A 27,855-nucleotide genomic window follows, 5' to 3' on the forward strand; every position below is an offset into this window, starting at 1 on the left:
CAGTCACACTACGTGGTATTTTTCCAAAGAGTTGAAAATGTAATGTCTTCAAAACACCTGCACATGAATGTTTATAGTAGCTTTCTTTATTCATAAGTGCCAAAAAATGGAAGCAACCAAGATATCCTTTAATAGATGAGTGGTAGATCTATACAGTAATAAAAAGAAATGTGCTATCAAGCCACAAAAAGACAAGGACAAACCTTAACTGCATATTACTACATGAAAGAAACCAGCAGAAAAGAATAAATACTGTATGATTCCAACAGTATGGCCTTCTGGGAAAGGCAAAACTAGAGAGACAGTAAAAAGATCAGTGGTTGCCAGGGACTGAGATGGTGAGGGGTGAAAAGGTAGAGAGCATAGAGGATTTTTAAACGCAGTGAAACTTTTCTGTAAGATAGCGTAATGGTGGATACATGAAATATACATTTAGCAAAACCTCATGGATTACAGCAAAGCCTAACCAAATGGAGAAAAGGAAATATCCAAATCAGGACATTCCTGTTCCATCTAAGTGTACATGTGCGTGTGGGTGGGGGAGACAATTTTTGAAGGCAAAAGCTCCAGCACAAACCACAAAAAGACTAAGACCACAAAGGACCACAAAGCACATCCCTCCCCAGCACCTGACCACATGAAAAGGGAATTACAACTGAAAGAATGGCAGGACTCAGATTCTACTTATAAAGGAATTTCTAAGGAATCCCAAAGGTAACAGAGTAGACCCCCCAAAAAAAGACAGTAGAGGAAATTTTAGCCTCTGACACATACAGGTACAGCAAAGAGTAAACAGACTAACACCTAGCCAGATCAACATAAAACCTCACACAAGAGGCCTATCTGTGTCTAAGCTCCTTTTTACCCAATACATCATGTCTAGTATTTAACAAAAAATTACAAGGCATTCTAAAAGGCAAAATATGCAATCTGAGTATACTAAGAAAGCATCAGAACCAGATTCAGGTATGGCAGAGACTTTTGAATTACTAGACCAACAATTTCAAACACCTTACTAATATGCTAAAAGTACCAAGGGAAAAAAGTAGGTAGCATGCAGGAACAGATGGATGATATACACAGATATATGAAAACTCTAAGAAAGAATCAAAAGGAAATATCAGAAATCAAAAACGGTAACAAAAACGAAAAATGCATTTCATGGTTTTATAAGTAGATCAGACATGACCTAAGAATCAGTGAGTGAAAAGATTATGTCAAAAGAAATTTCCTAAACTGTAAAGTGGGAAAAAAATAATAAAAGGAACAGAATATCCAAAAGCTGAGACAATTTAAAAAGATGTAACATACGAACAGTGGGAATACCAGAAGAAAGAGAGAAAGGAATAGAAGAAATGTTTAAATAAATAATGGCTGAGAATTTTCCAGGATTTTTAACAGACACCAAACCACAGATCCAGGAAGCTCAGAGATCATGAAGCACGATAAATACCAAAATATCTACACTTCAGGCATATCACATTCACATATCACAAATCAAAGACAAAGAAAAAAATCTTGAGCAAAGCCAAGGGAAGAAGTAAGGGAGGGGAACCTTACCCATAGAGGAATAAGGGGAAGTATTACATCAGACATTTCTTCAAAAAAAAAATGCGAGTAAGAAGAGAGTGGAGTTGAATATTTAAAGTGTGAAAGAAAGAAAAAACTACTAATCCAGAATTTCGTATCCAACAAAACTGTCCTTCAAAAGAGAAGGAAAAAAAATCTTTCTCAAACAAGACTGGAGGGAATTTGTCACTGCCTTGAAATAAATGCAAAAATAAGAAAAGAAAAATTATATAGGTTATGGATCTACACAATTTCCTTCTAGAAGAGCATCAGAGAAGAAATACAAGGTAAAACAAAATCTTTTACTCTAAAAATGCTAAATTGAGCTAACATACAGGTCGCTCAGAATGACAGCAACAGTATATTGGATGATCTTAGCTGATGGAAAAGTGACATAAAGGACAGCAGTGTTTAAGGGATGGGAGGGAGGAAGTTGGAATACTGTGTTCTAAGACACCTGCACCAGTCATGAAGTGGTATAATGTTATTTGAAGGTGAATTAGTTGTAAATGTATACTGCACACTCTAGACCAACAACTAAGAAAAGTTTTAGAAGTATTAACTGACATGCTAAGAAGAGAGGAAATGGAATTATACTTAATATCAGAGAAGACAGAAATAGAATGTAAGGCAAGTAAGTTTTAAAAGGACAAGAGCAATGAATGGAAAAATTTCAAACAAGACAGATATAAACCCAACTATAGAGATATTGCTCTAAATGCAAATGGTTGAACTGTATCAATTAAAAGCCAGAGGCTATCAAATGGACTTTAAAAAGAACCCAACTCTATGTTATCTATTAAAAACCCCTCATTAAATATGAAGATATAGGTATATTAAAAGTAAAGGGATGAGGAAGACATAACATGATAACACTAATTAAAAGCAAGCAAGAATAACCACAATAATTTCAGAAACATCAGACTTTAGAACAAGAAAAAGTTATCAGGCATAAAGAGGGGGCATTACATAACGATAAAGAGGTCAATTCTCCATGAAGACACAGCTATTCTTAATATGTATTTGCCTAACAACAGAGCATCAATATACGTGAGCCAAAAACTGACAGAACTGAAATGAGAAACTGATGAATCCACTATTATATTTAAAGACTTCAACACCACTCTACCAGTAACTGACATATCCAGCAGGCAGAAAATCAGTAAAGACAATTGAACTGAACAGCACCATCAATCAAGTGGATCTGACATCTAAAGACTACCTCATCCAACAACAACAAAATACACCTTCTAAAGATCACACGGAAAATTCACCAAGGTTAAGGGCCATAAATACACCTCAAAATTTTAAAAAATAGAAAGCACACTAAGTATGCTCTCAGATCACAATGGAATTAAACTGAAATTAGTAACAGATACCAAATATTTACAGATAGATGGACAACCCCAAAATGGTTTGACATTAAACAACACTTCTAAAAAAAAGTCTCAGGAGAAATTTTTAAATATTTAAGACTAAAAGGAGATGAAAATACAATTTATGAAAATGCTGGGATACAGCAAAAACAGTGCTTAGAAAGAAGAGCAATATAAACCTAAGGCAGGTAAAAGAAATAACAATTAGAGGTCAATGAAACTGAAACAGTAAAACAAAGAAAATCAACAAAACCAAGATCTGGTTATTTTATCAATAAAAGTGATAAACTAGCTAGGCTAACAAATAAAATGAAAGAAAACACAACCAACATCACAAAGGAAAGAGGAACCATTACTACTGATCCCACAGACAGTAAAAGGATAGTAAGGAATATTAAGAAAAACTCTCCACAAATTTGATAACTTAGATGAAATGAACCAATTCCTTAAAACGATACAATCTACCAAAACTTACACAGAAACAAACTGAAAAGGTTTACATCTGCTAAAGGAACTGAATCAACAGAAAGCACCACATGGTTTCACTGGTAAATTCTACCAAATATTTAATAAAATGACACCAATTCTCTACAATACCTTTCAGAAAGTAGAAACAAAGAGAACAATTCCTTACTTATTCTATGAGGCAAGTCTAACATCAAAATCAGACAAAGACATTACAAGAAAAAAAAAATTACAGATCAGGAGGAGAGTATAGCTCGGTGGTAGAGTGCGTGCTTAGCATGTACGAGGTCCTAGGCTCAATCCTCAGTACCTCCATTAAATAAAATAAATAAGCAAACCAACAAATCTAATTACTTCTCCCCTCCAAAAAAATTTTTTTTTAATTACAGACCAATATCTCTCACTAACCTTGATCTAAGAATCCTTGACAAAATATTAACAAATTAAATCCAACAATACATTAAAAGAATTATACAGCATGGCCAAGTTCCATTTATTCCACATATATGAGGCTGACTTAATATTCAAAAGTCAATTAAAAACATCAACAGCTAAAGAAAAATCATATGATCATATCAATATATGCAGAAAAAGCATTTGACAAAAGCCAACATCAATTCAAGATTAACCCCCCTCCACACACACACACACCCCTTCTGATGAACCAGAACTCGAGGGGAACTTCCTTAATGTGATAAATATCTATGAAAAACCTACAGCTAACATCATACTTATTGGTGAGAAACTAGATGATTTCCACCTAATATCATGACAAGCAAGTCCCCTTCTCTCCATTCCTATTCAACACTGTACTGGGAAGTCCCAGCCAGTGCAGCAAGCAAAAGAAATGAAAGGTATAAAGACTGAGAAGGAAAACATAACACTGTCTTTGTTTGCAGATGACATGACTATGTGTGTTGAAAATCCCTAAAGCAAGAAAAACAAAATAGGCCTAAACATAAAACTCAAAACTGCAAAACTTTCTGGTGACCATTGGTTTGACAATGACTTTTTAGATATAACACCAAAAGCGCCATCCATTAAAGAAAAAACTGATGAAGCAGACTTCATTAAAATTTAAAACTTCTGCCCAAGAGAGACACTGTTGAGAGAGTGAAAAATACTTGGAAAACATTTATCTGGTAAAGGACTGGTATCCAAAATATACAAAGAACTCTTACAACTCAACAAGAAGAAAACTAATTTTTAAAATGGGAAAAGATCTAAACAGACACCTCACTGAAGAGAATACACAGATGGAAAATGGTATTACTAGGGAACTGCAAAATAAAACAGTAAGATGCCACTACACACCTATCAGAGTGACTACAATCTAAGACACTAACAACAACAAAGGCTGGCAAGGATGTAGAGCAACAGAACTCTAGTTCACTGCAGGTGGGAAGGCAAAAAAATTGTACAGCCACTTTGGAAGACAGTTTGGTGGTTTCTTACAAAACTAAGCATAGGCTTACCATTTAAGATCCAGCAATTGCACTATTAGGTATTTTTCCAAATGAGTTGAAAACTTCTGTCCTCAAAAAACCCATACATAAATGTTTATAGCAGCTTTGTTCAAGTGCCAAAAATTGGATGCAATCAAGATGTTCTTCAAAGATGAATGGATAAACAAACTGTGGTAAATCTATATGATGGAACATCATTCAGTAATGAATGTACTCTAGAGTCATAAAAAGACACTGTACACTGCTAAGTGAAAGAAGCCAGTCTGAGAAAGCTAAAGGCAAAACTACAGATACAGAAAAAGATCTGTAGTTGCCAGGGATGGGGAGCGGAGGGAAGGATGAATACAGGTGGAACATCATTTGTAGGTCAGTAAGACTATTCCGTATGACACTATAATTGTGAACATGACTATGTACGTGGCAAAACCAGTAAACCATGGACTTCAACTAATAATGTATCAGTATTATGAATTCATTAATTGTAATGCTAGATGTCAATGATAGGGCAAACTATGGGAAGGGTAACAAGATATATGGGGAGGGAATAGGAACTCTACTTTCTGGTCAATTTTTCTGTAAAACTAAAACAATTCTTTTAAAGAGTCCATTTAAAAATGCATATTAAGTAAAATATTCCTTTTAGCTACTTTAAACACTGTGGTTCTATATGAAATTTTCCTGAGTATATGCACTCTTTGTGGCAAAGATGTTTGACCATCAATGGTATGACAGAATTCTTTAGATTTTGACAAATCTTTTAGATGCCATTTTCATTGCTTATCATGTGCCCCTGGGCAGGTTTTAATCTCTGAGTTTCAGCATCTTTTTGTGTAAAATAAAAAATTACCTTTCTCACAGGTCACCTGGATTAATTTAGATAAACAGATGTGAAGCACCCAGCAAGAGCTGCACAGAGTGGGCGTGTACATGGTTGTTTCCCTTCTTCCTCATCTGCCTCAAGATTCGTTCTAAATCAGGTAGATAGAACATACTCTATCCCAAACCAGTGTTTCTCAAAGGTATTTGTGCCCTAAAAGGTACATGTAACCTTTAAATAAACACCTTGCGTCTTCCTGGAGCTCAGTTTAAAATTTGGGAGGGAAGGGAGCTACTTAACTGGTAACTTAAAACACTGTTACACCAAAACAGTGTTGCTGTAGGAAGTATTTGTACTGTATTTCAAAAGGCAACTGTGCTCGCATCAGAATTTAGGCCATGTTCTCAGACTGCCAGGGCTACTGCCTCAACGTCTTCTGCTGTTTGGGAAACATCTCACACTTTGCCACTGAAGCGCTGCCTTTCATTTCTAGTTTTAATTATGTTACTAAACATAAATTCAGTTCCTTCTCAATGTCAGTCCAGTGTCAACAGTTGGTTCCAATGGGCCTGGCTACCCTTAAATGACTAAGGACAGCCTGAAAAGTAACACTTTAGACCCCACAAGTCACTTAATATGGAGCTTACAGTCACGTGAGTCAGAATTAATAATTGAAATGAAGATGGTACTTTTCTGACTGCTTTCTCAAGGTCTTAGCTACTACCTTGAGCCAGTTTTTTTCTTTTCCACTGGACTGTGCACATTAGTCTGTACACAGACTAGCCTGATTTTTAGAAATAAAATATTTTGCATATCACTATGTAACTTTCATCCAAGAGAATCTCGTAAAACTAAGCACCTGCCTGGATAAACATGTAAGGATAAACAAAGTGGTCTGAGTATTACAGGGCCAAACACAGGCTGAGCACACCTGTACTGTGTTGGCTCCATGTCACACGTTAAGAAAAACAATAAACTGAAACATGTTCAGAGATCTACAAAAACCTTAAGGATTTCAAAGTCATACTACATGAGTAAGAGCAAGAAAATGGAAGTGTGCTTAACTTGTAGGAAAAAAAAAAAAAAACTTGTGCTTGGAATTGATGGAGTATAATAGCCATCTTTAACTAAATACCTGAAGGCTAATCATATTTGCAGGGAATTAGACTTGCTCTGTGTGTTGCTCTGTGTGCCCAGAACTAGGACTAGCATAAGGAGGCAGTAAAGTACACGTAGGTATAGATCTCTGGGCTTGCAGTCAAGAGACTTGAACCCAACAAACCTTTTGTTTATCAACAGTGGGATATTAGAAATGTATGTGACATTCCTGGATATCAGTTATCTTGTATGTAAAATCTGGGTGCTAACCTAGGTAATTTCTTAAGTAATTTTCAAATTAAAAAAATGACATGTAAGCATATTCTGGATCAACTTCTCACCACGAGAGCACCGTGAATACGGCGTCCGCTACCTCACCGCAGCAGGGAGTGCTATCACAAGTTCCTATCAACATTACAATCTGCTCTACATAAAGGCGAAAGTAGAACAGACAGCAAAGTAATTTTTTAAAAAGCCAGTGTCCACGAGCTTTAAAAGAGAGAAAACACAATTATTTTCCATCCTATGTTTCCATCTATTGAGTAAATTATACTAGTAATTTAATTCTAGAAAAAAAATCCTAAATCATTTGTCTAGCTCATCTGTACTCAATACTGCATTTTCCTGTTTCTGCATATACTAAATATTATGCTAATACTTGATTCTTTGAACCTACTTAATATACCTTAGAGAATAACAATACAACTTTCTTGTCTGAATGACTTCATATGCTAGCAAACAACATTATTTCTTAATCCTTAACGTAACAGATTCCCAAGTTACAGTCTAAGTGAATGTTTATAAAGTGCAAATTAATTTCTCAAAGTTAAAATTACTCAGTACAGCTACTGTTTTCTAAATTCTAGGTATCATTTAATAAAAACAGATACACACAGCAAACATGAAACCAAGCAATAACCTCATGGAATATGTACTCAATGTTCCATGCAAAGTACAGTATTTTAACAGTGCTCAGGGCTTAAGAAATACTAAACTAAATATGGATCATAAACATTAAGAGAGCAAGGGAAGGAGATGCCTGGGAAAACAGCAGGCCAGGTACAAAAATACGATGTCTGTGGATATAGGTTTCTAAATGCACTCCAAAGTCATAAATTTTTGGTTTATCTATTTCTCTTCTCTGGGAGAGATTTTTAAGAAAAAATATTTTCCTAATTCTACACCTGTCTGAAAATCCAAGGATATCTGTTATAGTTTACTTTACCATCACACATTACATTGCACACATTTTGAACATTTTTCTCCCTATGCCATACCTTACCTCTTGAGTAGAGATCCCTTTGATCATAATTCCTGAAAACTCCGACGCACACTTCAAAGTTCCCTAGCGTTTTTACTGCAATAATCTAATTACCTTAGACGTACATTTAGTGGGAAAAAACTTTAGAGAGCACTTATGTGCTTATTTTTGGAAATATGAATCTTTCACATTTTAGGACTAAATAAATATGAATTTTTTTTAATGGGAAATACCTGAATAAAAAGAAAGCAAGAAATCGCTTAGGACATCTAGGCAGTGACATTTTGCTCAACTGTTTCAATACAGCAAAATAAGATCTGTGCACATTTTTACAGTAAGGTCAGTACTTTGCAGTCACACTGCTTATGTGACATTTACCCTTTTTTTTTTTTAAACTGAAGCTATTTTATAAAAAAACCTGTTTCCTTACTAAAGAACAAAACAAAATTTAATACTATAGCTAATCCCATGAATCATGGTGAAACAATAAGCCTATGTTCTTACACCTCGAAGATATAAAGGTAAGCCACATTCAACATTCTGTAATGTTTTTATTTTGAAGCTACTGACGGTGTAGGGAACAATCCATGTAATAAAAATAATTTAAAATTCTCATTTCACCATTATTTTTACATTATGTTTGAAATATCTGGTGCAAGATTTTTATTTAACCCTTCACCCCACCCCTCTATAAACATATAGGTAAGACTGATAAATTTATTTGTATTCAAGTAAAATATAGCCTTCCACCTTCCATGGAAATACATTATGTCTGTAAACCTTTTAGTAGCTTTAATTCTAAAAACAGAATTTTACCCACAGAATCTTTACTCATCTTTTCCAAACTTACCAGACTAATAAAGCCAAGAAATTTAGCTTTCCCACCTCCCAAATACAGTAGCTATTCTAAATCATAATTTCCTTTTATAATTCTCATTTTTCCAGAGTATCATTTCTTTAGGGAGCCAAATTATTTCATTTTTATCCACAAGTTATCATTAACTAAACTTTTATTTCTTGCCTAGGACCCCCATCATAAAGTTTATTTTTAATTTTAGGAGTCCACTTCTCTATGAGTTTTCTTCAAATCAAAAGGGAAATCCTCTTGCTTCTAGCAGTCTTTGCATAGAAAAAGGTCAATTGTTCCAGTGGCTTTAATTAGTTTAAGTAGATATAAAGATAAGAACCATTAAAACTGAATTTTATCCTTTTCCATGTTGTTTTGACAAGGTTAAAAGCAAGAGACTCTTAAGCCAAGACTTCTCCCTCTCCAATTATTTGTTCAAGCAGAACATAAAATATGAAATATTTTCTTCTTCTATTAACAGCACCTATGAATTGGGAAGCTCTCCAATCGGCCACTATTTTCAATGTTTTTTTTCTGCACAGAGGAACTATCTTTTGTATATTATTTTTTAAGGTGTTATGTTTATCAAAATCTCACTTTAAGAGATTTGACCATATTGCTCCTGGTATTTACAATATTAACTCAAAGAGTTTTAATGATTTGCAAAATTGACATACAAAAATGGCATCTAAAAAAATCCAATTCTGGAAACAAAGCTAAGATGAAGCTAATCAGAAAAATGCAAAAATAGACTAAATAGATCACCTATTTCATACATTTGGCACTGGGTGACCCAATGAAGAATCATTTTCATTCAACAGTTTAAAATAATTTTTTTCTCAAGAAAAGGTTAACATACACAAGGATAGGATATATATTCAGAAATACTTAGAGGAAGACACATAAAATTAAAATACATTTAAAAATACTGTTGTAGTTTTCATTTTCTACTCCTGAAACAAAAATAAGCCATTTATCAGTAAGTGCATTTTTTTCATGGAGAAAACATTTATTAGTTTTTCAAATGATCACATAATACAAATATTACACAATTAGTCATTCTAGAAAAAAATCAGCTTATATTAATATTCATAAAATAAACAGTGAAAAATATAGGATTGCATATTGTGACACGAAATACTTAAAAATCTGAAAGGAAAATGTATCAAAATAAAAGTTTAAATAAACAAATCAGTTCACATTAATATACATAAAGTTTCACTTTTAAATAGCTTTTGGTGGCATGAGGTGAATAGAAATGCACTTACATTTCTTTTGCACTTTAAAGAACAGAGCTAAAATTTAATCAAAGCATGAGATTAACGGAATTAAGAGATTAAATCACTTTTCATCTTCAAAGCTGAAACAGAAGGCTAATAATCTCACAGGCCATAAAACAGGTTGCCCTGTAGTTCAAAGAGTTCAACTAACTTAATTTCCAAGCAAATTTCACTTTCCATTCCCTGAGTTCTTTCTAAAATGTTGAGTGAGTAGTTATTTCTTAATTTATATGTGTTTGTAACAACTATCATAGTAACATTTAACAGAAACAAGCTTTAATTGTTTATGGGAATTCAGAGCTCTCTGGGGAAATTTTAGTTCAAATTGATCTTTTAAACTTACTTCTAAGTACTATACATACAAAAATGTATTTATAATTAATTAGGGGAAAACGGGTCTCACAGATAGCCAAGAAAGACTAAAGGCCAGGTTATAACTTAGCAAACGTGGTATCTTAAAACCCTTATTTAAGACTCCAAAAAAATTTAGATGCTTCCATATTATTAACTCGAGAATTTCTATTAAATTTATATCAAATAAAACAAACTGGCAGTATAGGGTAACTTCTAAAAACTTCTTTAATAGCTTTTGACTGCCCAGTCAATAAATAGATTTTGATCACTACTTTCATCAATTAATCGACAGTATGGATGGATGACTATCTTGCAACACTTATTCACACATAGAGGCACATTCTAATACTACTAATTGCCTTTATAAATACCTCTTTGTTTCAGTATCATTCACCTTCAGTATGCCTGCAATGCAGAACAATACCTTAAGTTCAGCAGGTATTTACTATTTTTAGAAGACTGAACTCAAAAGTTATCTCTCTACTATCCTGGAATCCTTGATTTGACAAATAAGAATAAGGCTCAAGACTAGAAAAAGATTAAGCTAAAATAGTACATCCTAATATTAAAAATAATCTGGGAATAATTAAGCAGTTCACGCTTATTTACTAGTTCCTTTCAATGTCAGGCAACAATAGTTTAAGCTTTTTGGATCTCCTGTACTACTAAAAAATAAAAAGTTTGCCTGCTTCATTAAGGTGATTTTTCAATCCCACAAATCTTTTAAGGTACAGAGAGCTGCTTTTGAAAGAAGTCTCTCATGCTTCCTCTATTTCGGTCTTCTGAATAGAAAGGAATATTTTCATGACCATGTAAAATTCCAATTTGAAAAAATTATTTCGTTATTTGAGCCTTTCCATTTCCAGACCAAGAGTACACCAGAGAAAATCTTAAAGTTTATAAATGACAAGATCAGGAGGCTCTCTCATCCTTGTGTCTTCTAGATACATTGCATGGCTCCGTTCACCACTGCCTTCCAAACTGCAGGTGCTGCATGTGTGACAGATATCATCCATGAAGGCTCTGCTAGAAGAGTTCCTTTTGCTGAAGTATGATGTTTACCAGTTGAAAGAAATCTGGGCAATTAGAGAACAAATAAACCGGTCTCCCATTATCAAGATACCTGGAGTCACAGAAGGAATCCACCAAGGAAAAATGAAAACTTGCCAAAGGCACCAAGTTCACGTTCTACCCACTGTTCCATCCACTGTAGATGATAAGAACTTCCTGGAATCAAATCCTACCCTTGGCATCAAAGAAACTAAGAGAAAACCATCTTAATGCCATGGGGAAAATCTAGGACAAGGCTCTTTTAACACAAGTAACATTATTCCTAGGGACTGGAAAACTACTTGTGAGTATATTTAACACAGCTTTCAGGGATATTATATCCTGAAACTTAAATTCATTCATATTTACCTTATTAAAGATTGAAGCCTAGATTTGACAGTAAAACCATAATGGTACTATCATTGCATCTTGTTAGAGATCTACTTAATATGAAGTCCTAAAGTTTGAGGTAGGAAAAAGACCCAAAAGTTCTCACTAACAGGGCAGGATAACATCTGGACATCAGACTGTGTAAATTAGTAGAGTTCAGATGTCCAGCTTGCCCAAAGACAAAATAAAGGAACTTCTTAAATACTGGACTCTAAAAAAGCACTCAGAAGTCCATGAATACCAGTAAAGACTAAAATGGGCAAATGCACCCTTTTTAAAATTCCTGTGGACTACACAGGCATTCACCAAATCAAGAGTGCCCCCAAATCATCCACTGCTTTAATTATCTGGAGAGAAAATTAAATAAATTTTAGGTCTCTTTTCTGAATGGGCACTAGTTAGTCTTAGAAAAACAAACAGATTGCAGCCCCACTTGGTTCTTATATGAACCCAAGGAGTTTAACATGAGAATTAAACGGGCAATGGAAGGACACTCCAATCTATAAATAAACCCAAGTAAATAATGGAAAGCACCCACTTGTTTATTATCCTTTCCCACTCTCTCCAGAAGCTGGATATTCTGCCTCCAAGGGTTCAGTGGAGAAAGTGGACCCCTGACGTCAAAAGCTCTCCGTGGTCTTGGCTGTATCTGTGGTTCTAGGATCACTCCTTGCACCTCTGGTAGGAGAGAAGCACTGAAATAGAGAGCTGAATATAGATTTAAGAAAAAATTCTTATTAAGAAATTACATTCTCCAGTCATTTGAGCTTGTAATGACTTATCCTCAGGATAAAAAAGAGCTACCTTTGGGCACTTTCTTTAGTGCCTTCTTAATTCGAATTGTGGAAGTCTGTCACCACAAATGACTAATTCCTCAGTAACTATTAAGAAGGGACCTATCCTGGTCTAAGCCATAACACATTCTGTGACAAACCACTCAACTTCAAGTGGAAGACCAAATCGAAAAATGGTAAATTAGGACTAGAAACAAGATCATAGTTGTCTTAATGGGACAGGGAAAGGCACTCGACTTCAGATATACCAAAGGAGGAGTCCCAGTTAATTCTTCTGTCAAAGAGAGGAAGACGGATTGAAAAGTAGAAATAGAATAATCGAGCATATTAACAGGAATACTACTGAACTCTGGGAATTGTCTAAGAAGCTGAATTTGTTCTTGGTTCTTAAGTCTTCAATAATTTAAAGAATTAATCAGACTACAGTCCCATATTGTAGCAATACAAAGTTAAACCTGAATTTTATCAAGCTATGACTACTGTCACTGAAAAAGATCTATTCTTCAAGCACTCATATTTAAAAGTGGGAGGGCAGAATAGTGGACATAGGCAATACAGACTTAAAAAATCTTTTTCAAATGTATGATCATTTGGTTTTGGGTCAAGAAGGACCAGGAAATAATCATTAATGGCTACAATGCAGAAATTAAAGCAGTAAGATATACCCAAATAACAGATGATGATAAAGATACTGGAAAATAGTATGCTTTACTATAGAAATAAGGTAAATAAGAGAAGGAAGTTCAAAGCACATAGCACCTGATCAAGGAAAAGCTGAAAGGAGAATAAGATAGGCAGATATGTATTTAAAGTTACAGGGACTGCAGGATAAATTTTAACAGGGGAAAACAGGTCAATTATACTTTGTTGTACAGAGTGATACATCCTCACTAAATTTCAGATCTTACTCTAAATAGAAAGGTGCTGCATATTCCTGCTGTATGGAACACAGGCAGTGACAGTGTCCTATTTCAGGGATTTGTTATATATTGGGATAAATTAAGGAAAAATTGCTGCCAAGTAATCTTTCTCTCACACCAACTGGTCATCACAAGGGCTCCTTACCTGTTAGTGGAACGAGGACTGTGCTCTCTTGTTCTCTATCAACCAACCAACAAAGGTTATAGGCTCAGCACTAAGAAGGTAGCAACCAACCAAAGTTAGTGTTTTAATGCTTTCGCTTCCCCCTGGCTCTGCCAGCCAGTTTGGAAATATACCAACAGCTGAAAAGGAATGGTTATTCCATTACCTAGCAACAGTTAGACCAAAATTTTTTTAAAGCCTGAAGATGAAAGAATAAGCTAATAATCCTTCTGTACTTTAGGAATATGTTCAATTCTGTACAAGTGAGAAATGAAAACAGTTTGGACTAAGAAAAGAAAACCTGTAAATTTAAGCACCAAACCTGTAACTTCCCAAATTTAAAGAAAGAAATGAAAAAAGAAATCTGAAGGAAGTCAAGGGGGTGAAACTGCCAGCTAACAAGAAGTATCAAATAACCACAAAAGTACTCAAAGAGCCTCTGTGGAAGCTATTTTTTCATTATACATTTCCAACAGACTTTAAGTCCTAAAGTGTTTCAGTTTTGAAGAAACTATATTTTTTGAGCTTAAAACAGTATTCTCCAGTATAATCACATTGAGGAGGTATATGAGGGATGACAAGAAGAAAGGAGCACAAAAAAAGAGTCTGAGTACTGAATATCTCAAGAAACGCAATCTAAGTATTTTCAAGAGTCCAAAAATCCCAAATAGATTAGCAAAGTAATCCGCAGCTGGAGTCCTTAAGGGGTGGGTCTTTAACATATGAAAAAGGCTTAAAATTAATACATCAGAGCTATTTTGTTTGTTTTCATTGTACCTATACAGTGGAAACAGGTGCTACAAAAGTACTTCTAAAATTATAAAACAATCATCCTCTAGCCTTTCCTAATCAATTTCCTTGACAAATCATTCTTTTTCATGTCTAATGATATTTCAGTATAAACCATGAAAATTATTAAGGATTTCCAAATTAATGAGACCTAAATAAAACTTTGACTACCTACTTTGGTTTGATTAAGTACTTTGAGACACAGTTAAAATATATATTTAGAAACTACTTTAAGATACAGTTAAAAATATATTCAGAAACTATAAATATGATTTTCCAACTTTTCCTTCATTTATTAAATACCAATCAGTAGTAACAATATATCTGGTTGAAAACATAGGCAAAATGGGGGCATTCTATTTTGGAACAGAAAATACCTGGTAATTTAAGTTTATAAGCCCATTTCACTTTGAAAATGAAAAACAACTCCCAAGGAATTGTAGCTTGCTCAGATTAATAAGTCTAAATGTACAATTTATCCTTCAGTAAGAGCTCCAAACCCTTGATTTATTTACCAGACCCGATAGAATATATAAATTCAAAATGCAACAAACTTAGATTAAAAGAACACATGTCCTTAGGTTACGTTATAGAATAAGTTAAATATGAGAGTTGCCTGGAGAAACAGATCCACTTATAAATTTCTCCCAAGTCAGATTACTTTCAGGTTATAATTTTTTTATTTTGCCTGAAGTATTCCCAAACTTGTATATCCAACATATTCATACTCAAAAATGAATTAACAAACGGATTTCCCTAAAAAGAAATTATTTTGAATCATTGAGGAGAACTGTATCTCTCTTGCTTCAGGAGTTAATAATTTATGAAGACTGTGGATTTGATAACGTATCACTTACATAGAAAAATGTAAAGGTGTTTTCAAATTGAGATCATTATTCAAACAGGAAAGGAACAGTTTTTGCAAGAATACTACTGATGGAGGCTCATAAGAATGACACAGTAGGACCTAACTTAATTCTGTTTTAACAGACAGCATTCTTCCATGTGATGTTTCAAAAGGGAAAAAGAAACTACTCCACTTCAGGACTTGCATTTCAACCACTAAAGAATAAATTCCAAACCAAAGCTAACAATATCAGCAATGCTGCAATGCTGCAATGCCACAAAGGAACTCAAACAAGGTATAAGAAGGTCTATTAACCTACCATTTTAACATTTTCCATAAATACTTAAATGTTCGAAGATTCTTACTGAAAATCTTATACTCAAATCAGAAACAATTTAAGTATTTTATATATAAATACCACTGAAAAATTCTCCTGAAATGTATCAACTAGACTATTTGCAGTATTTGTTCTCAATACTAAACTATTAAGTGAGCATATACTATTTATTAGTTTGAAGCATTTCTAACACCAACAAGAGGGAAAGCTACACCTCATCATTTTCAAGCAATGAAATAGAAGGTAACGTATTTTTACAAAGACTATGATTTCTATTCACTTGTGTTATAGATGACTGACCTGAAGTCAAACTAATTTATAGATTTACAGATTATTCATAAAACAAGACATTCTACTCTAAATTGGAAGCACGATACAGTAATACCTTTTTCTATTCCTCTTTTATCACTCGTTCTCGCTAGTTCTAAGGCACTTCTAAAAAGAAAAAGAATTTCTTACAAATCCCTCCAAGTGTCCAGATCAGTCCCAGCTGGCATTAAGAAGAAAATGAAAGAATCTTCTCAAGAGAAGCAGCGAGTCTTTGTATCTCCAGCCCCTGGAGGAATGCCTGACACACTGAGTTAAATAAATTCAGTAAATGTTTTTACAAATGAATGAAGTCTACTGGTCAAAAAACAAAAAGTCAGAAAAGGAGAATTTTGTCAAGTAGCTAATATTAAAGGAAATAAAAACTACTGAAAGTGTTAGTTTCATGGATTTTCTTTTGGGGGGGTTATCAGCTTCTAGGATTAATTTCTAAGTACGGTCAGCAGAAACTTCAAAGGCATTATACTGAGATGATACAAACTTCAGCTAAATTACAACACCCATTTTAGATTTTCTAATGTTATTTTCCAGACTTAAAATTAGCAAGAAAACACACCAGATATTGCCTGTATTTGTCAAGTACTCACCAGGCAGTTAATTTCTACACAGTAATGAGACTACAAACCAGAAAAATAAAAATGCCCAACCTGATATGCTATACTAAATTTAAATCCTGGAAAAAAACTTTAATCCTGGTATTTTACTGGCCTTTCACTGCTTTCACAGCTGATCTCACTTTCCCAACCTTTTGCAAGTAAGATTTTTATAGTCACAATCCAGGTTTTGAAAAGGAAAATATTGTCAAAAAGAAAATGGTGAAAAGGTCTGATGGGAAAAGAACATCACTATCATCAAATCAACAATTTAAGAAATATGATTTGATATAATATATGTAGAGATACACTAAGTTTAGTTAACACTGTAAGGGCTAGCAATAAAACTGTAAAAGCCTCAACAGATCTTGGATTAAGCCCTTGAAAGTGCCGATACTACCTGAACTCAAGTTTTCAATTTAGTAAGTGAGAAAACAACAAATGTGGATATACTTCCATTAAGAAATGAAACTCATGTATATTCCTTCAGATGTTTTTAATAAGTCACTCCTTTAGAAGTCCAGTGCACTATCCATTGCACAACAGAGCCAGTCAATAAGTCACTCCTTTAGATTTTATTCAGAACAACAGATTATACTATTTCTAAGTAGGGAAAAAAACCCTTTTCCCATTATTCCTTCAAAACTTGAATCAAATCTCTGATACTGCCAAATGCAGCTAATACTTTAAAAATTCTGACTTCCTGCAGTTTTATGGTGGTCTATCTTCAAAGATATTCCCAAAAGAGCAAAAATACCTTAATCTACCAATATACCTTCAGGAACATCTCCAATAACCATTCTTTTCACCCCTTTGATAAATCTTTTAGTTCCCAAAAGACTTCAGTTTTTCTCCTCAGAATCTGACATCTCGTTTTGTACGCCTTCCTTATTCCATTGCTCAAATAAGTTTAATACAGGACATGGACAAATGGGAGGTGAGAATGTTCAATTGGCTCCTTTACTTTGTTAGCAATGTCAAGCTTTAACTCTAAAACACAAGAAAAATAAAGTAAAGTTAGTAAAATGTTCTATATTAATGGTAATCCAAGCATACACCAAATTCTGATTGGCTTCCCTATCTTTGAATGATTATGGAGTTAACAAGTTCTTTCTATCCTGTTTACAGCTTTCCCCCAGGAGTATACTAACTCATATGAAGTCCATCCCTAAGGTCTGCAAACCATTTCCAATGACAGGGCCAATTAAATGAGGCTGCAAATATATCAGTGCTGTACTTCTTAAAATATGTTCTTAAACTTCTGCCAGATGGTTCAGTTGGTATATACTCTCACATGACAACAATTATGCTTTTATTTCTAATATAAATCAAATACTTACAGAAAACAGGGTGGTATAGCAGAAAAAGAACCGTTAGGATAGAATAATAAAGGCAGAGGTGGCTCCAGTTGAAACCTGCCATCACTTGACTATACGACCCAGAGTACAGGACTAATATAGGTGCTATATGATCAAAAGAGTTGGAATCAGTAAATCAAATTATCTCAAATTGTCTCCCTTCTGCAGAACTTCTCAGTCTTCAATAAACTAAAATGCAATGTTAATCTCCAAGGTGTATATAACAAAAAGCACTCCCCCAAATTCCTGGGCTCAAGAACTATTTTTTTTTTCACTAGAATTAGTATTCCAAAACACTAGTTTTGAAACTTTTAGATTAGATTTCAAAATCCAGTTCAATGGATCTTTGAAACTTAAAAACCAGGTACCGACTCATTAAAAATAAACTGATTAATTCCATTCATTCTAAGGCGATAAGTCTTCAGTCCCATATGGGACTGAGCATGGAACAGATGGTCTTCAGGGCATTATGCCTGTCTAAAGCAATCTTAACCACGAAAAAAGTTTAAGAATCATTTGATTAGGGTAATGATTCTATTTTGGAGTGTCAACAGACTGCCACATGACACTACCTTCCTTCTACATGTTCCCTGCCCCCATTAAGAAAGAGGAAAGTGTGCTTTGTAACAACTTTTATTTCTGTAACATTCAGAATTTTGAAGCATTCTCAACTAATCAGATATAATACTAGCATCCTGAAATTCAGCAAAAGAATTCATCCCCGATGCTTCCATTATATGTAATGAATTACTTTACTGCATCTACAATGGTGATACTAGATACACACTATTAGGAGAATTGAGAGAGTAGTCACTCTTCCTATAAGGATTAATTCTCTTATGGAACCCCAAGTGAGAAAGGCTATACCAAAAACGTAGTTTAGAATCATAGGTTTTGAAGGCTATAGTATGGAGAAAGTCTGTGAATACGTAGGCAAGCTTTTAATTTTAATTTACAGTGCTTAAGAAAGGAATCACTCTTATTCGGCACAGTAAGAGCAGCTACCGTTTATAAAATTAAGAACTGAGCTGGGTGCACTATATATTTTATCTCCTTTAATCCTCCAAACAACAGTGCAAGGGTAGCTATTACTCCCATTTAACAGGTAAGGAAATTGGACTGACACATACATTTACAAAGGTCATACAATGAAGAGATAGCATAAACAAGATTAGATACCTGATCTGATGCCAAGACTAATGCCCATTAAACTCTACCTCATTACGCTCTATGCTCATTAATCTACAGCCTAGATTAATCAACTTATGTGAATAAAAAGGCTGTCATGCATACCACACACAGAATAACTAAGCATAATATAACTTAATTTGGATAGTGCAGAAGATATATCAAGATCTTACATGATATTTCTACAGGGTACTAGACAAAACTCTTGAAGACAAAAACCACGACTTTTTTTCTTTGCATCCTTAGTAACTTCGCTCAGTGTTAATAAACATAACCAGCATTTAATAAATATTTCTTAAACAAATAAATAAATCATCACAATAACAGGAAAGGACAGAAATACTGTAAAAAGCCTTCTAGGCTAACAGATAACTGCTTAACTAGTTAATTTTTCTAAAATACTTTACATAACTAGATTCACAGATGTAGGTCACAAAATTGTTTAATAAATTAGCAGTTATCACCAGATCTTCCTTTTTCCCTTTCATTCCTTTTAATGGTCTTCTACTACTTTTCTATTTCTCTGTTTCTTCTCCCTGTTCATGCTTTGAGCCTCTCAACTCAGAACATTGGTATTAATGGCATTTAGGTCACATATTCATAAGCTCAAATACTTGATTTTTGTTAGGCCAATGGGTCCACTTCATAAAAGCTGTTGTTTTTGCATATTATATCGATTTGGGGGGGGCGGGGATCGATCTCTTAATAAACTAACTTAAGCTACTGGTAGATTCTAATTGGTTAAGAATCTGAATATAACTGGAAACATCACTAAACCTTTATACAAAGAAAAAACAAAGTAGGTCTTTTAGACTGTCCATTTCACAAAAGACACTAACTTCACTTCTAAAACATTCTCTCTTCAATGTAATTGCCTCATGGACTAGGGAGAACGGCAAATTTTGGTTGTTGAAAGCGTATCAGTAAGTAAAATTTCTAAAAATGCAAAAACTGTACAAGATGTGAAAATTACTGGCTTTTGGGAGCTCTTGGCTATTTCATATCAGTGGAAAGTGAAATTATGGAACATGTGAATAAGATTTATACTACATTACTATTAATTGATAAATTAAGTTACTATATTCTTTAAGATAAATCTTTACTGTTAACTACAATTCAAAAAAAATCCCAATTGCTTCTTCCTGTAGTTCTAATGTTTATAAATGAATCAAGAAAAATATAATAAAAATGAAGGAAAGCAGGTTTCATACAAAAGCTCTGAATTAAAAGAAAAACTAATACAATTGTCTTACATAAAAAAAAAATACACTCCCCCTTCTAGGTTCATGAGCAAAAAAGACAAGGTAAATCCTGCTTTCCAACTTAATATAAAAATGTTCATGTAAATTAGCATTTTCTTGTTCCAATAATAAGCATGCGATGTGAACAGAAGCTGTTCAAAATTAAAGATCTGAGTCAGAATGTGCTATTATGATTCAATTGATTAAAGTGAGTTATCTACTTTAAAAAGTACTGTAATGCAGTTTGATCATATGAAACAAAAATACCCTAAGTATCGACAGCTTTTATGTAAAGCTCACTGAGATCAATGGAAGGCCACCAATCTGACTACTGAAATGTTTGTGTCATAAAACTATCAGTTTATTATTCAGAAATTAGATTCCACTTAAGCAAATTTTCCAAATTGAAAGTTTACTCTTTAGCAAAAACTTGGAAAATGTAATCATTTTGAGTAGAAAATACTTTCAAAATGTATTAAGAAAAAGTAAATGAAGATTGAAAGGATCATCATGAGGAACAGCAGTCACTGTACCACTCTATAACGAGGAACCAATGAAGTGTACAGGGCCAAATGACTTCACACTCGTAGGCGAAGGACTGCTTTCTATAGCTGTCAGCTGTCGCCTCTTGCTGCTTACCAGTGGGCCACGGCACTCTCCAAAGTGCTTAAGAATACAGTAATCCCTTGGTATCTGCGGGGAATTGGTTCCAGGTCCACGTGGGGATATCAAATCCAAAGTAGTGCTGTTGGCCCTCCCCATTGGCAGGTTCTACATCCTCAGATTCAACCAAGTGGAGAATGGTTGAATCCATGGATGCAGAATCCACAGATACGGAGGGCCGAACGGTACAAGCTTTGGAATCAAATCATCTGTGGAACACTAGCTCCATCACTAAGTCGTCATGTGACCAAGGTACTTGATAATATTTTACCTACAGTAATATATCAGCCAATAATACAGCAAAAGAAATTTTAGACTCATCTGTCACACAATCTTCAGGTCCCCCATGAATTTAACATCAATCTTACATAAATTTACAAAAAAGAGGAGTTAAAGAGGTTGCTAATCCAAATATCATTCACCTTCAATAAGCATTAAAGAGACTTGTTTCTAAAAGGATTGGGATGCAGTTTTGTGGCTTATTATTATAGGATTCAAAAATGGAGGCAGGAAATTAGTAAGATAGATACCTAGTTTGGACTTAGCCCATCCTCCTTATTCTGGATCCAGCCCTCCTCCCTGGAACCTCAAAACAGATAAAATTCCTAATAATAAAATACAGCCAGTTGTACAAACATATAAATCCTGATGTCATTTCAGAGAATAACTGATAAATAGTGTTTGGTAGATCCCCAAAGACAAGAATTACACAATGAAGATGAACAGCTTAGGAATCAGTCAGATCCCTTATTCCAAGATTCTGCAGTGTCATGGAACATCAAAGATGTGGCTCCATGCTTGACTCTAAAAGGGAAAGTAAGACAAACCCTACAGTGATAAAGTGCTTTAAAATAGGAAGAAAAGGAAAGATCCAGACATGTGACAGCTTATTAGCACCTGATCAGTGGACAGCACTACAGCCAAAAGCAGGGGTTTACCAGTTGACCTCACTGCCTTGCACCTAAAACAATGCATTTGATGAAACAAAAATCAAGCAAAAAAGGTAACTACAAAGTAGCATTTTTCCAAAATCAATGTGCTACTATGTTTCACTGAATACCATCTTTAAAAAGTAATTTTTAAAACATGAGTTATTTCCCTCAACAGAAAGAGAATTCTTATCATTGTTGAAAATGCCACAAAACTGTCTAAAAGGACACAACAGAAAAAACAAAATTAATATTAAGCGTAAACAAAAATTTCCTTATGAATGAAAGTTAAGTGGGTTGGGTTATCCATTTCTAAAAAAAAAAAGGGATTAAAAACATGTGAAATGAGAGAAAGCTGCTTTCTTAGATACAATTGTTTGATTTACTGTGTTGAAAAAGGTAATTTATAAAAATATTTAAAAGAAAAACTGAGCGGAGAATCATCTTTATTACAGCAAAATATCCAAATACGTAGGTATCTACAAAATACCTTATGCCACATAGGTAGCTTATTCATCAGTTATTTCACCAAAAAAAAGTCACTAATAATGATTACTTAAATCTTAGCATCTAGTAGGGAATTTTAGTTTTACTACTGAAAATATTCTCTGTAATTTCTATCTGTAAAAGTCTTTTATTTATAACACATTATGAATTTCTTACAGAATAATCTTACCAGCCTGAAAGCTAGGAAAATGTGAAGCACTTGCCTTATTTTAAAATAAAACAAGAAAAAAAGCAACATGGAGCAGTATAGTGATTTGTCGATGGTTAAATGATACAAAGGAGGCAGATATAACTAAAACTATGGTCTCTTTATACTTATCCATAGCTCAGTAATTAACACCATTTAGAATTTATTTAAGTCCATGCTTCCTTAAAATAATATACAAAACATAATCTACCTTTCAACTGGTGAACATTCAATATCATATCACATTTCTTTAGGGTTTTCTTAAAATTTCTAACTCCTTCCTTGCTGTCAGGCTATAAACTGCTGCTTTCCCAATGTCATCTTACATGCCTCAGAATCCCTTTTTCTTTCCCCTCCCTTCATCTGCTTTAAGATGATAAAGCTTGTAAAAGTTAAGACTTTAAAAAAAAAAAAAAAGTCTAAAAAGGGGCCAGAAATGCTATACAAAAATAGTCAAGGAAAAAAAAAAACCCACATGGCTTTATTTTGTGATAGCAATTCAAGCAGTTCTGGAAGCCAGAGCTGTGTTCCAAAGGATCAGGTTACCCACACTGGGTAAGTGGAATGTTACCATGTGTAGGCTGGGTCCTTCCTTACCTTCTTAGCTTTCCTAAAGAGGCCAAGGTCACTGATTCAAACCATTATCTCAGATTGCAACCACAAAGAGAATGTGCCTCCATTTCCACCACTGACAGAAAAGGAGTTACTGAATTTCTCATACCCCATTAAAGGAAGGAAGCAACTAGACATTGCATGAAGTCAGCACTTTCCTAAAACACAGCACTGATCAGGCCACTACACAAAAACAAAAAGGGCCCTCCATTCTATGTCCAATTAAGTCCAAACTTCTCAATCCCACCTTAAAGGCTCTTCGAAGTTAGCCTGTCTTCTGTGTCCTGTATATAGACACTACCTCCTACCAACTATGTCCTATGTTCTTTTCTATAAATACTCCCTGCACCTTGAACATTTCCGGTATGTTTTCTCTACTAAAATGACATACTAATCCCATGGCTATCAAACTTCTCTCAAATGCCACCTCCTCAGAAGCATGTGATCTTTACCTTCCGTCCCCCAATACTGCTTTATCAGTATCTCTCATGACACATCATAACCAACCTTGTCGTACTTTTCCCATTTATTGGATTTCTATCCCAAGTCATTCCCTAAAATGTTTCAAAAAGCTTACAAAGATAGATACAAATATTACAAGATAAAGTAAATTATAAACAGGTAAAAAAAAAAAAAAAAAACTGAAGCAAAGGACCAAAACTAGAAGAGTAATATACTTTTGATCTGTTATGTGTTATCTTTTTCTTCCATGTATACATACACATATATGTACATGTACAAATTTCAACTGCAGGCTCTCTTTAAGGATATATACAGATACATACACATATTGTGCATATACATATTGTATAAATTACATCCTTTCAAATACTCGGGGGCTTTGTAATCTAAGGACAATTTCAAAATGTCTTCTAAAAGATTATATTCCTTTATATGAATACCCATATATGTGTATATAGTCTCAAACTTTTTAAATGGCAAGCAAAATGAAAAAAGTCGCCAATATATAAAAGAATATATTTTGTGGTACTTTTAATGTCAATAAAATAATCAAATTACTCACATTTATTGGCAATGGTAGCATTAATGCTTTTCACATTTTAAATAAATCTGTATCATTTCCCTTTTAGTAGAGACCTAGGAGTGCTCAGGGGATAGCAAGAAATAATTCCACCTCTTTCCAGTGCCTGGAAGAGACTGGCAACGGAATCTGGTTAGTATGAAAAGAAAGCAGCCACAATCACTAATGTGAAGAACCAATCCTAAATATTTAGTTCACATTCACTTGGATTTCTTTTCACTAATACATTTGGGACACATCTGCTTTGGATTACAGACACAGATAAACCCTATGAAAACATTCTATTGCCAAAAATCCTACCTGAAGGTTATAACCACTTATCCTTCAGACCTTTAAAACTGCAGCTATAGATAATAGCTTTTCTGGGAAATTAGGTTTTGGTTTTTTTTTCTTTTTCAAAATGAGAAATGTTGCTTTGAGGGAGGAAGAAAGTGAACACAGTATTTTTATAAATTGAGAAGTCTGCTAACCAAAGGACTCCTGTACTGAATCATTTTACAATGGAAATCACTCTGCCCCTAACTTATTTTCTTCATTAACAAGTAACAGAAAAACATAACTTTCTAACTTGACCTTTCTGCTTCCAGGTACACCCAACTCCAATCCAAATTACAGATTCCTTTTATACTAATCTTCCTTGAACATCAGTTAGTCAACAACCGTTGAGGGCAAAAATCACTCCCCAAAGCAATCTTCAGACTATGTCAGGAATTCATGTAGCCTTTCTTAACTTGTTCCTCCATCTGTAAGCCAAACGTTGAGCATTACCAAGATTTCCAGCTCTAAATTTCTGATTCCTTGATTTCATATTTCTTGTTGTTTGAAATGGGTTTCTAGCTCTTGTAATTTCCCTGTGTATAGGTCGCATACACTGCTTGAAAACAAGAACCATGTTAGATTACATCTTTGCCTACACCATTACTAGATATAATGATTTATACCTACAGTCTACTCAATAAATACACCCATTTGATAGACCAGTGAGGTAGAGACAGAATTTAATGTAATAGGTACAGTAACATAGCTGAAAAGAATTGAACCTTACTCTTGTCTATCAAAACAGCTATGCAATAATGGTAACAGGATGGCAAAGTACTTGGCAGTAATTATATTCATATCTTGGATGTTTGCGGAGGTTTTTTTCTGCCCTAAATCTGAATTCACTTACTGAACAAATATTTCAGTACACACTCAGTCAGGTTTGACGGCATGCAGCGGGCATAGAGGTAAAACAGATAGGTAACATCCTTGCTCTTAAGGAGCTTATATCCTGCTGGACAAGAAGAGGAGTAGCACCTGCAGTTCCCAGTGCCTTCCAATGTACTTAAACTAACTGAGGAAACAACATTTAGAACATCTTGGTTCTGATCTTATGCGACAGAGCCAGCAGAGCACAGAAGTCATTCAGGGCACAGGCTCCAGACCCAGACTGCCTGGATTTAAATCCCAGCTCCCACTTACTAGCTATCTGACCTTGAATAAATTATCTAATCAATCTATACCTCAATTTCCCTACCTGCAAAATGGAGGTAATAATGGTAGTTACATCTCATAAGGCTGTTTTTTTGTTTTTTTGGTTTTTTTGGTGGGGGGAGGCAGGTAATTAGGTTGGTTGGTTGGTTGGTTTGTTTGTTTGTTTGTTTGTTTGTTTGTTTATTTATTTATTTACTTATTTATGAGGAGGTACTGGGGATTGAACCCAGGACCTTGTGCATGCCAGGCATGCACTCTACCACTTGAGCTATACCATCCCCCCTTCATAAGGTTGTTCTGAGAATTAAATAAGTTGATATATATAAAGTGCTTAGAACAGTCTTGCATATAACAAGTACTACAGTTTTCAACTACTACTACAACTATTCCTACTACTATTGCTACTACATTGTATAGTCTGTCCATGAACAAGATAAAAACAATATATAACAAATGGTAGGAACTCAATATTTAATTACTGACTGAATAAATGAACCCAAGACTCAGTTTGTTCCTCTGTGAAAACTGAACTAAAGGATCCTATCAACTTTAAGACTGCTATGACTCAAGAGGATATAATCTATTTCAAACTTATGTTAAAACTCCCCCCAAAATCATACAAGAATAAGGTTTTTATTACTATCACCACTAGAAATATATCATAGCTATATGACAGCAAAAATTTAATATTAGGTTTTATTCCTATTGAACATTTATATGTTCCTAAATAGTCAATATGCTGTTTGTTACCATGTGAATATACACTAAGAAAGCCTAATAACCATAGAAATTAGATAATTAGGTGAGCTGGGAGAGAATGAAGTCTCATCAACAATGAGCAACTTTATATAATCAATCCATCCATCTACAATTCACTCAAAAAAAGAATACTGAGGAATGTACATAGGGTATCAGAAGTTCCGACCTAAGTAGTGAACTGATACTACAAAGATAATCTGGGATGCCTGGAAAAGTAAGATGCTACCTCATCTGTCCTATCCACCCGAAGCTCAGAGTACTCTTTATGGCTCTGTGGATAAGAAAAGGCAGTACTATTCACCATGGTCTAAAGTTTATCCTTAATAAAATCAAGCCACAGTAAATCTTCTCAGTCAACACAAATATGGGTTTAAGCCAGGCAGCCAGGTTTAACACTGGTATGTCCACAAAAAGGATATGAAAACCTTTAAGGATTCTCAGAACTAGCCTCTGATGATCATCAACTACCATATCAGATTCTGTTTTCCCTTGTTTTTAATCACCTCAACCTTAAAAGTAAAGGTCTCACCTCTTAATACTTTCTTACTCCCATTTAATACTCATATATACTCAATTAAATTTATTACTAATTCTAATCACTGCCAAACCTTTCTCATTGTTCTTTTCCCTTTATATAATCCATAACTTACTAGTTTAATAACATGTAACTACAATACCATAAGTAAAATAGATCAGTTAGGGATTTTAAACAAGTAATTAACTCAATGTTTACTAAACTGTCTAATAAAGAAAACTCTTAATACAAACAAGTGTCATTTTACAAATTAAATGTTTACATTTTAAACAGCTGACACTGCACCAAAGGACTTCCAAGGTAATACTTAGATATTTGAGAATCATTATATGCTAAAGAGCTGAACCAGTCAAAGGGAGGTAAAGAACACTGACATTCTAATTTAGAAATAAACGGATTTCTTGTTTATTCGTTTTGCTCATAAACATAGCAAAAAGTAATTAATTCTCAAGAATCTCTATTAAGGTGAAAATAGTGATAGCCCATGACCTATAAAGAACTTTTTACCTTTCAAATATGTCATGATAGTGTTTTTTAAAAAAAAGTTGTCCTTATGCCATTATTTTTTCTTCACTTATTCATTAAGCAGATTTTTACTGAGTACCTACTATCTGTTAG

The 27,855-nt window shown here is 34.2% G+C and overlaps 1 protein-coding gene across 8 annotated transcripts in view; it reads right to left on the minus strand.

Annotated features, from left to right (window-relative positions):
* Positions 1-27,855, minus strand: part of TSC22D1 (TSC22 domain family member 1) — a 110,043-nt gene that overhangs the window by 70,700 nt on the left and 11,488 nt on the right. The window contains exons 2-3 of one of the 8 annotated variants that reach the window (XR_004141165.2): positions 12,512-12,681; positions 9,941-11,609 (exon numbers count right to left, since the gene is read on the minus strand). The exons of 1 other annotated variant lie outside the window; for it this stretch is intronic. Coding sequence is in view for 5 of the 7 variants with exons in the window: in XM_031466016.2 (XP_031321876.1) it covers positions 12,368-12,668 (301 nt within the window). In the remaining 2 variants the exon portion in view is untranslated. Of the gene's footprint in view, positions 1-9,937; positions 12,682-15,896; positions 17,734-27,855 lie in introns of those variants that run through there. 6 more of the 8 variants (XR_004141166.2, XM_031466017.2, XM_031466018.2 and 3 more) reach the window with 6 other exon arrangements.

This window comes from Camelus dromedarius, chromosome 13 (assembly GCF_036321535.1).
Source record: "Camelus dromedarius isolate mCamDro1 chromosome 13, mCamDro1.pat, whole genome shotgun sequence".
Classification (NCBI taxonomy): Eukaryota; Metazoa; Chordata; class Mammalia; order Artiodactyla; family Camelidae; genus Camelus; species Camelus dromedarius.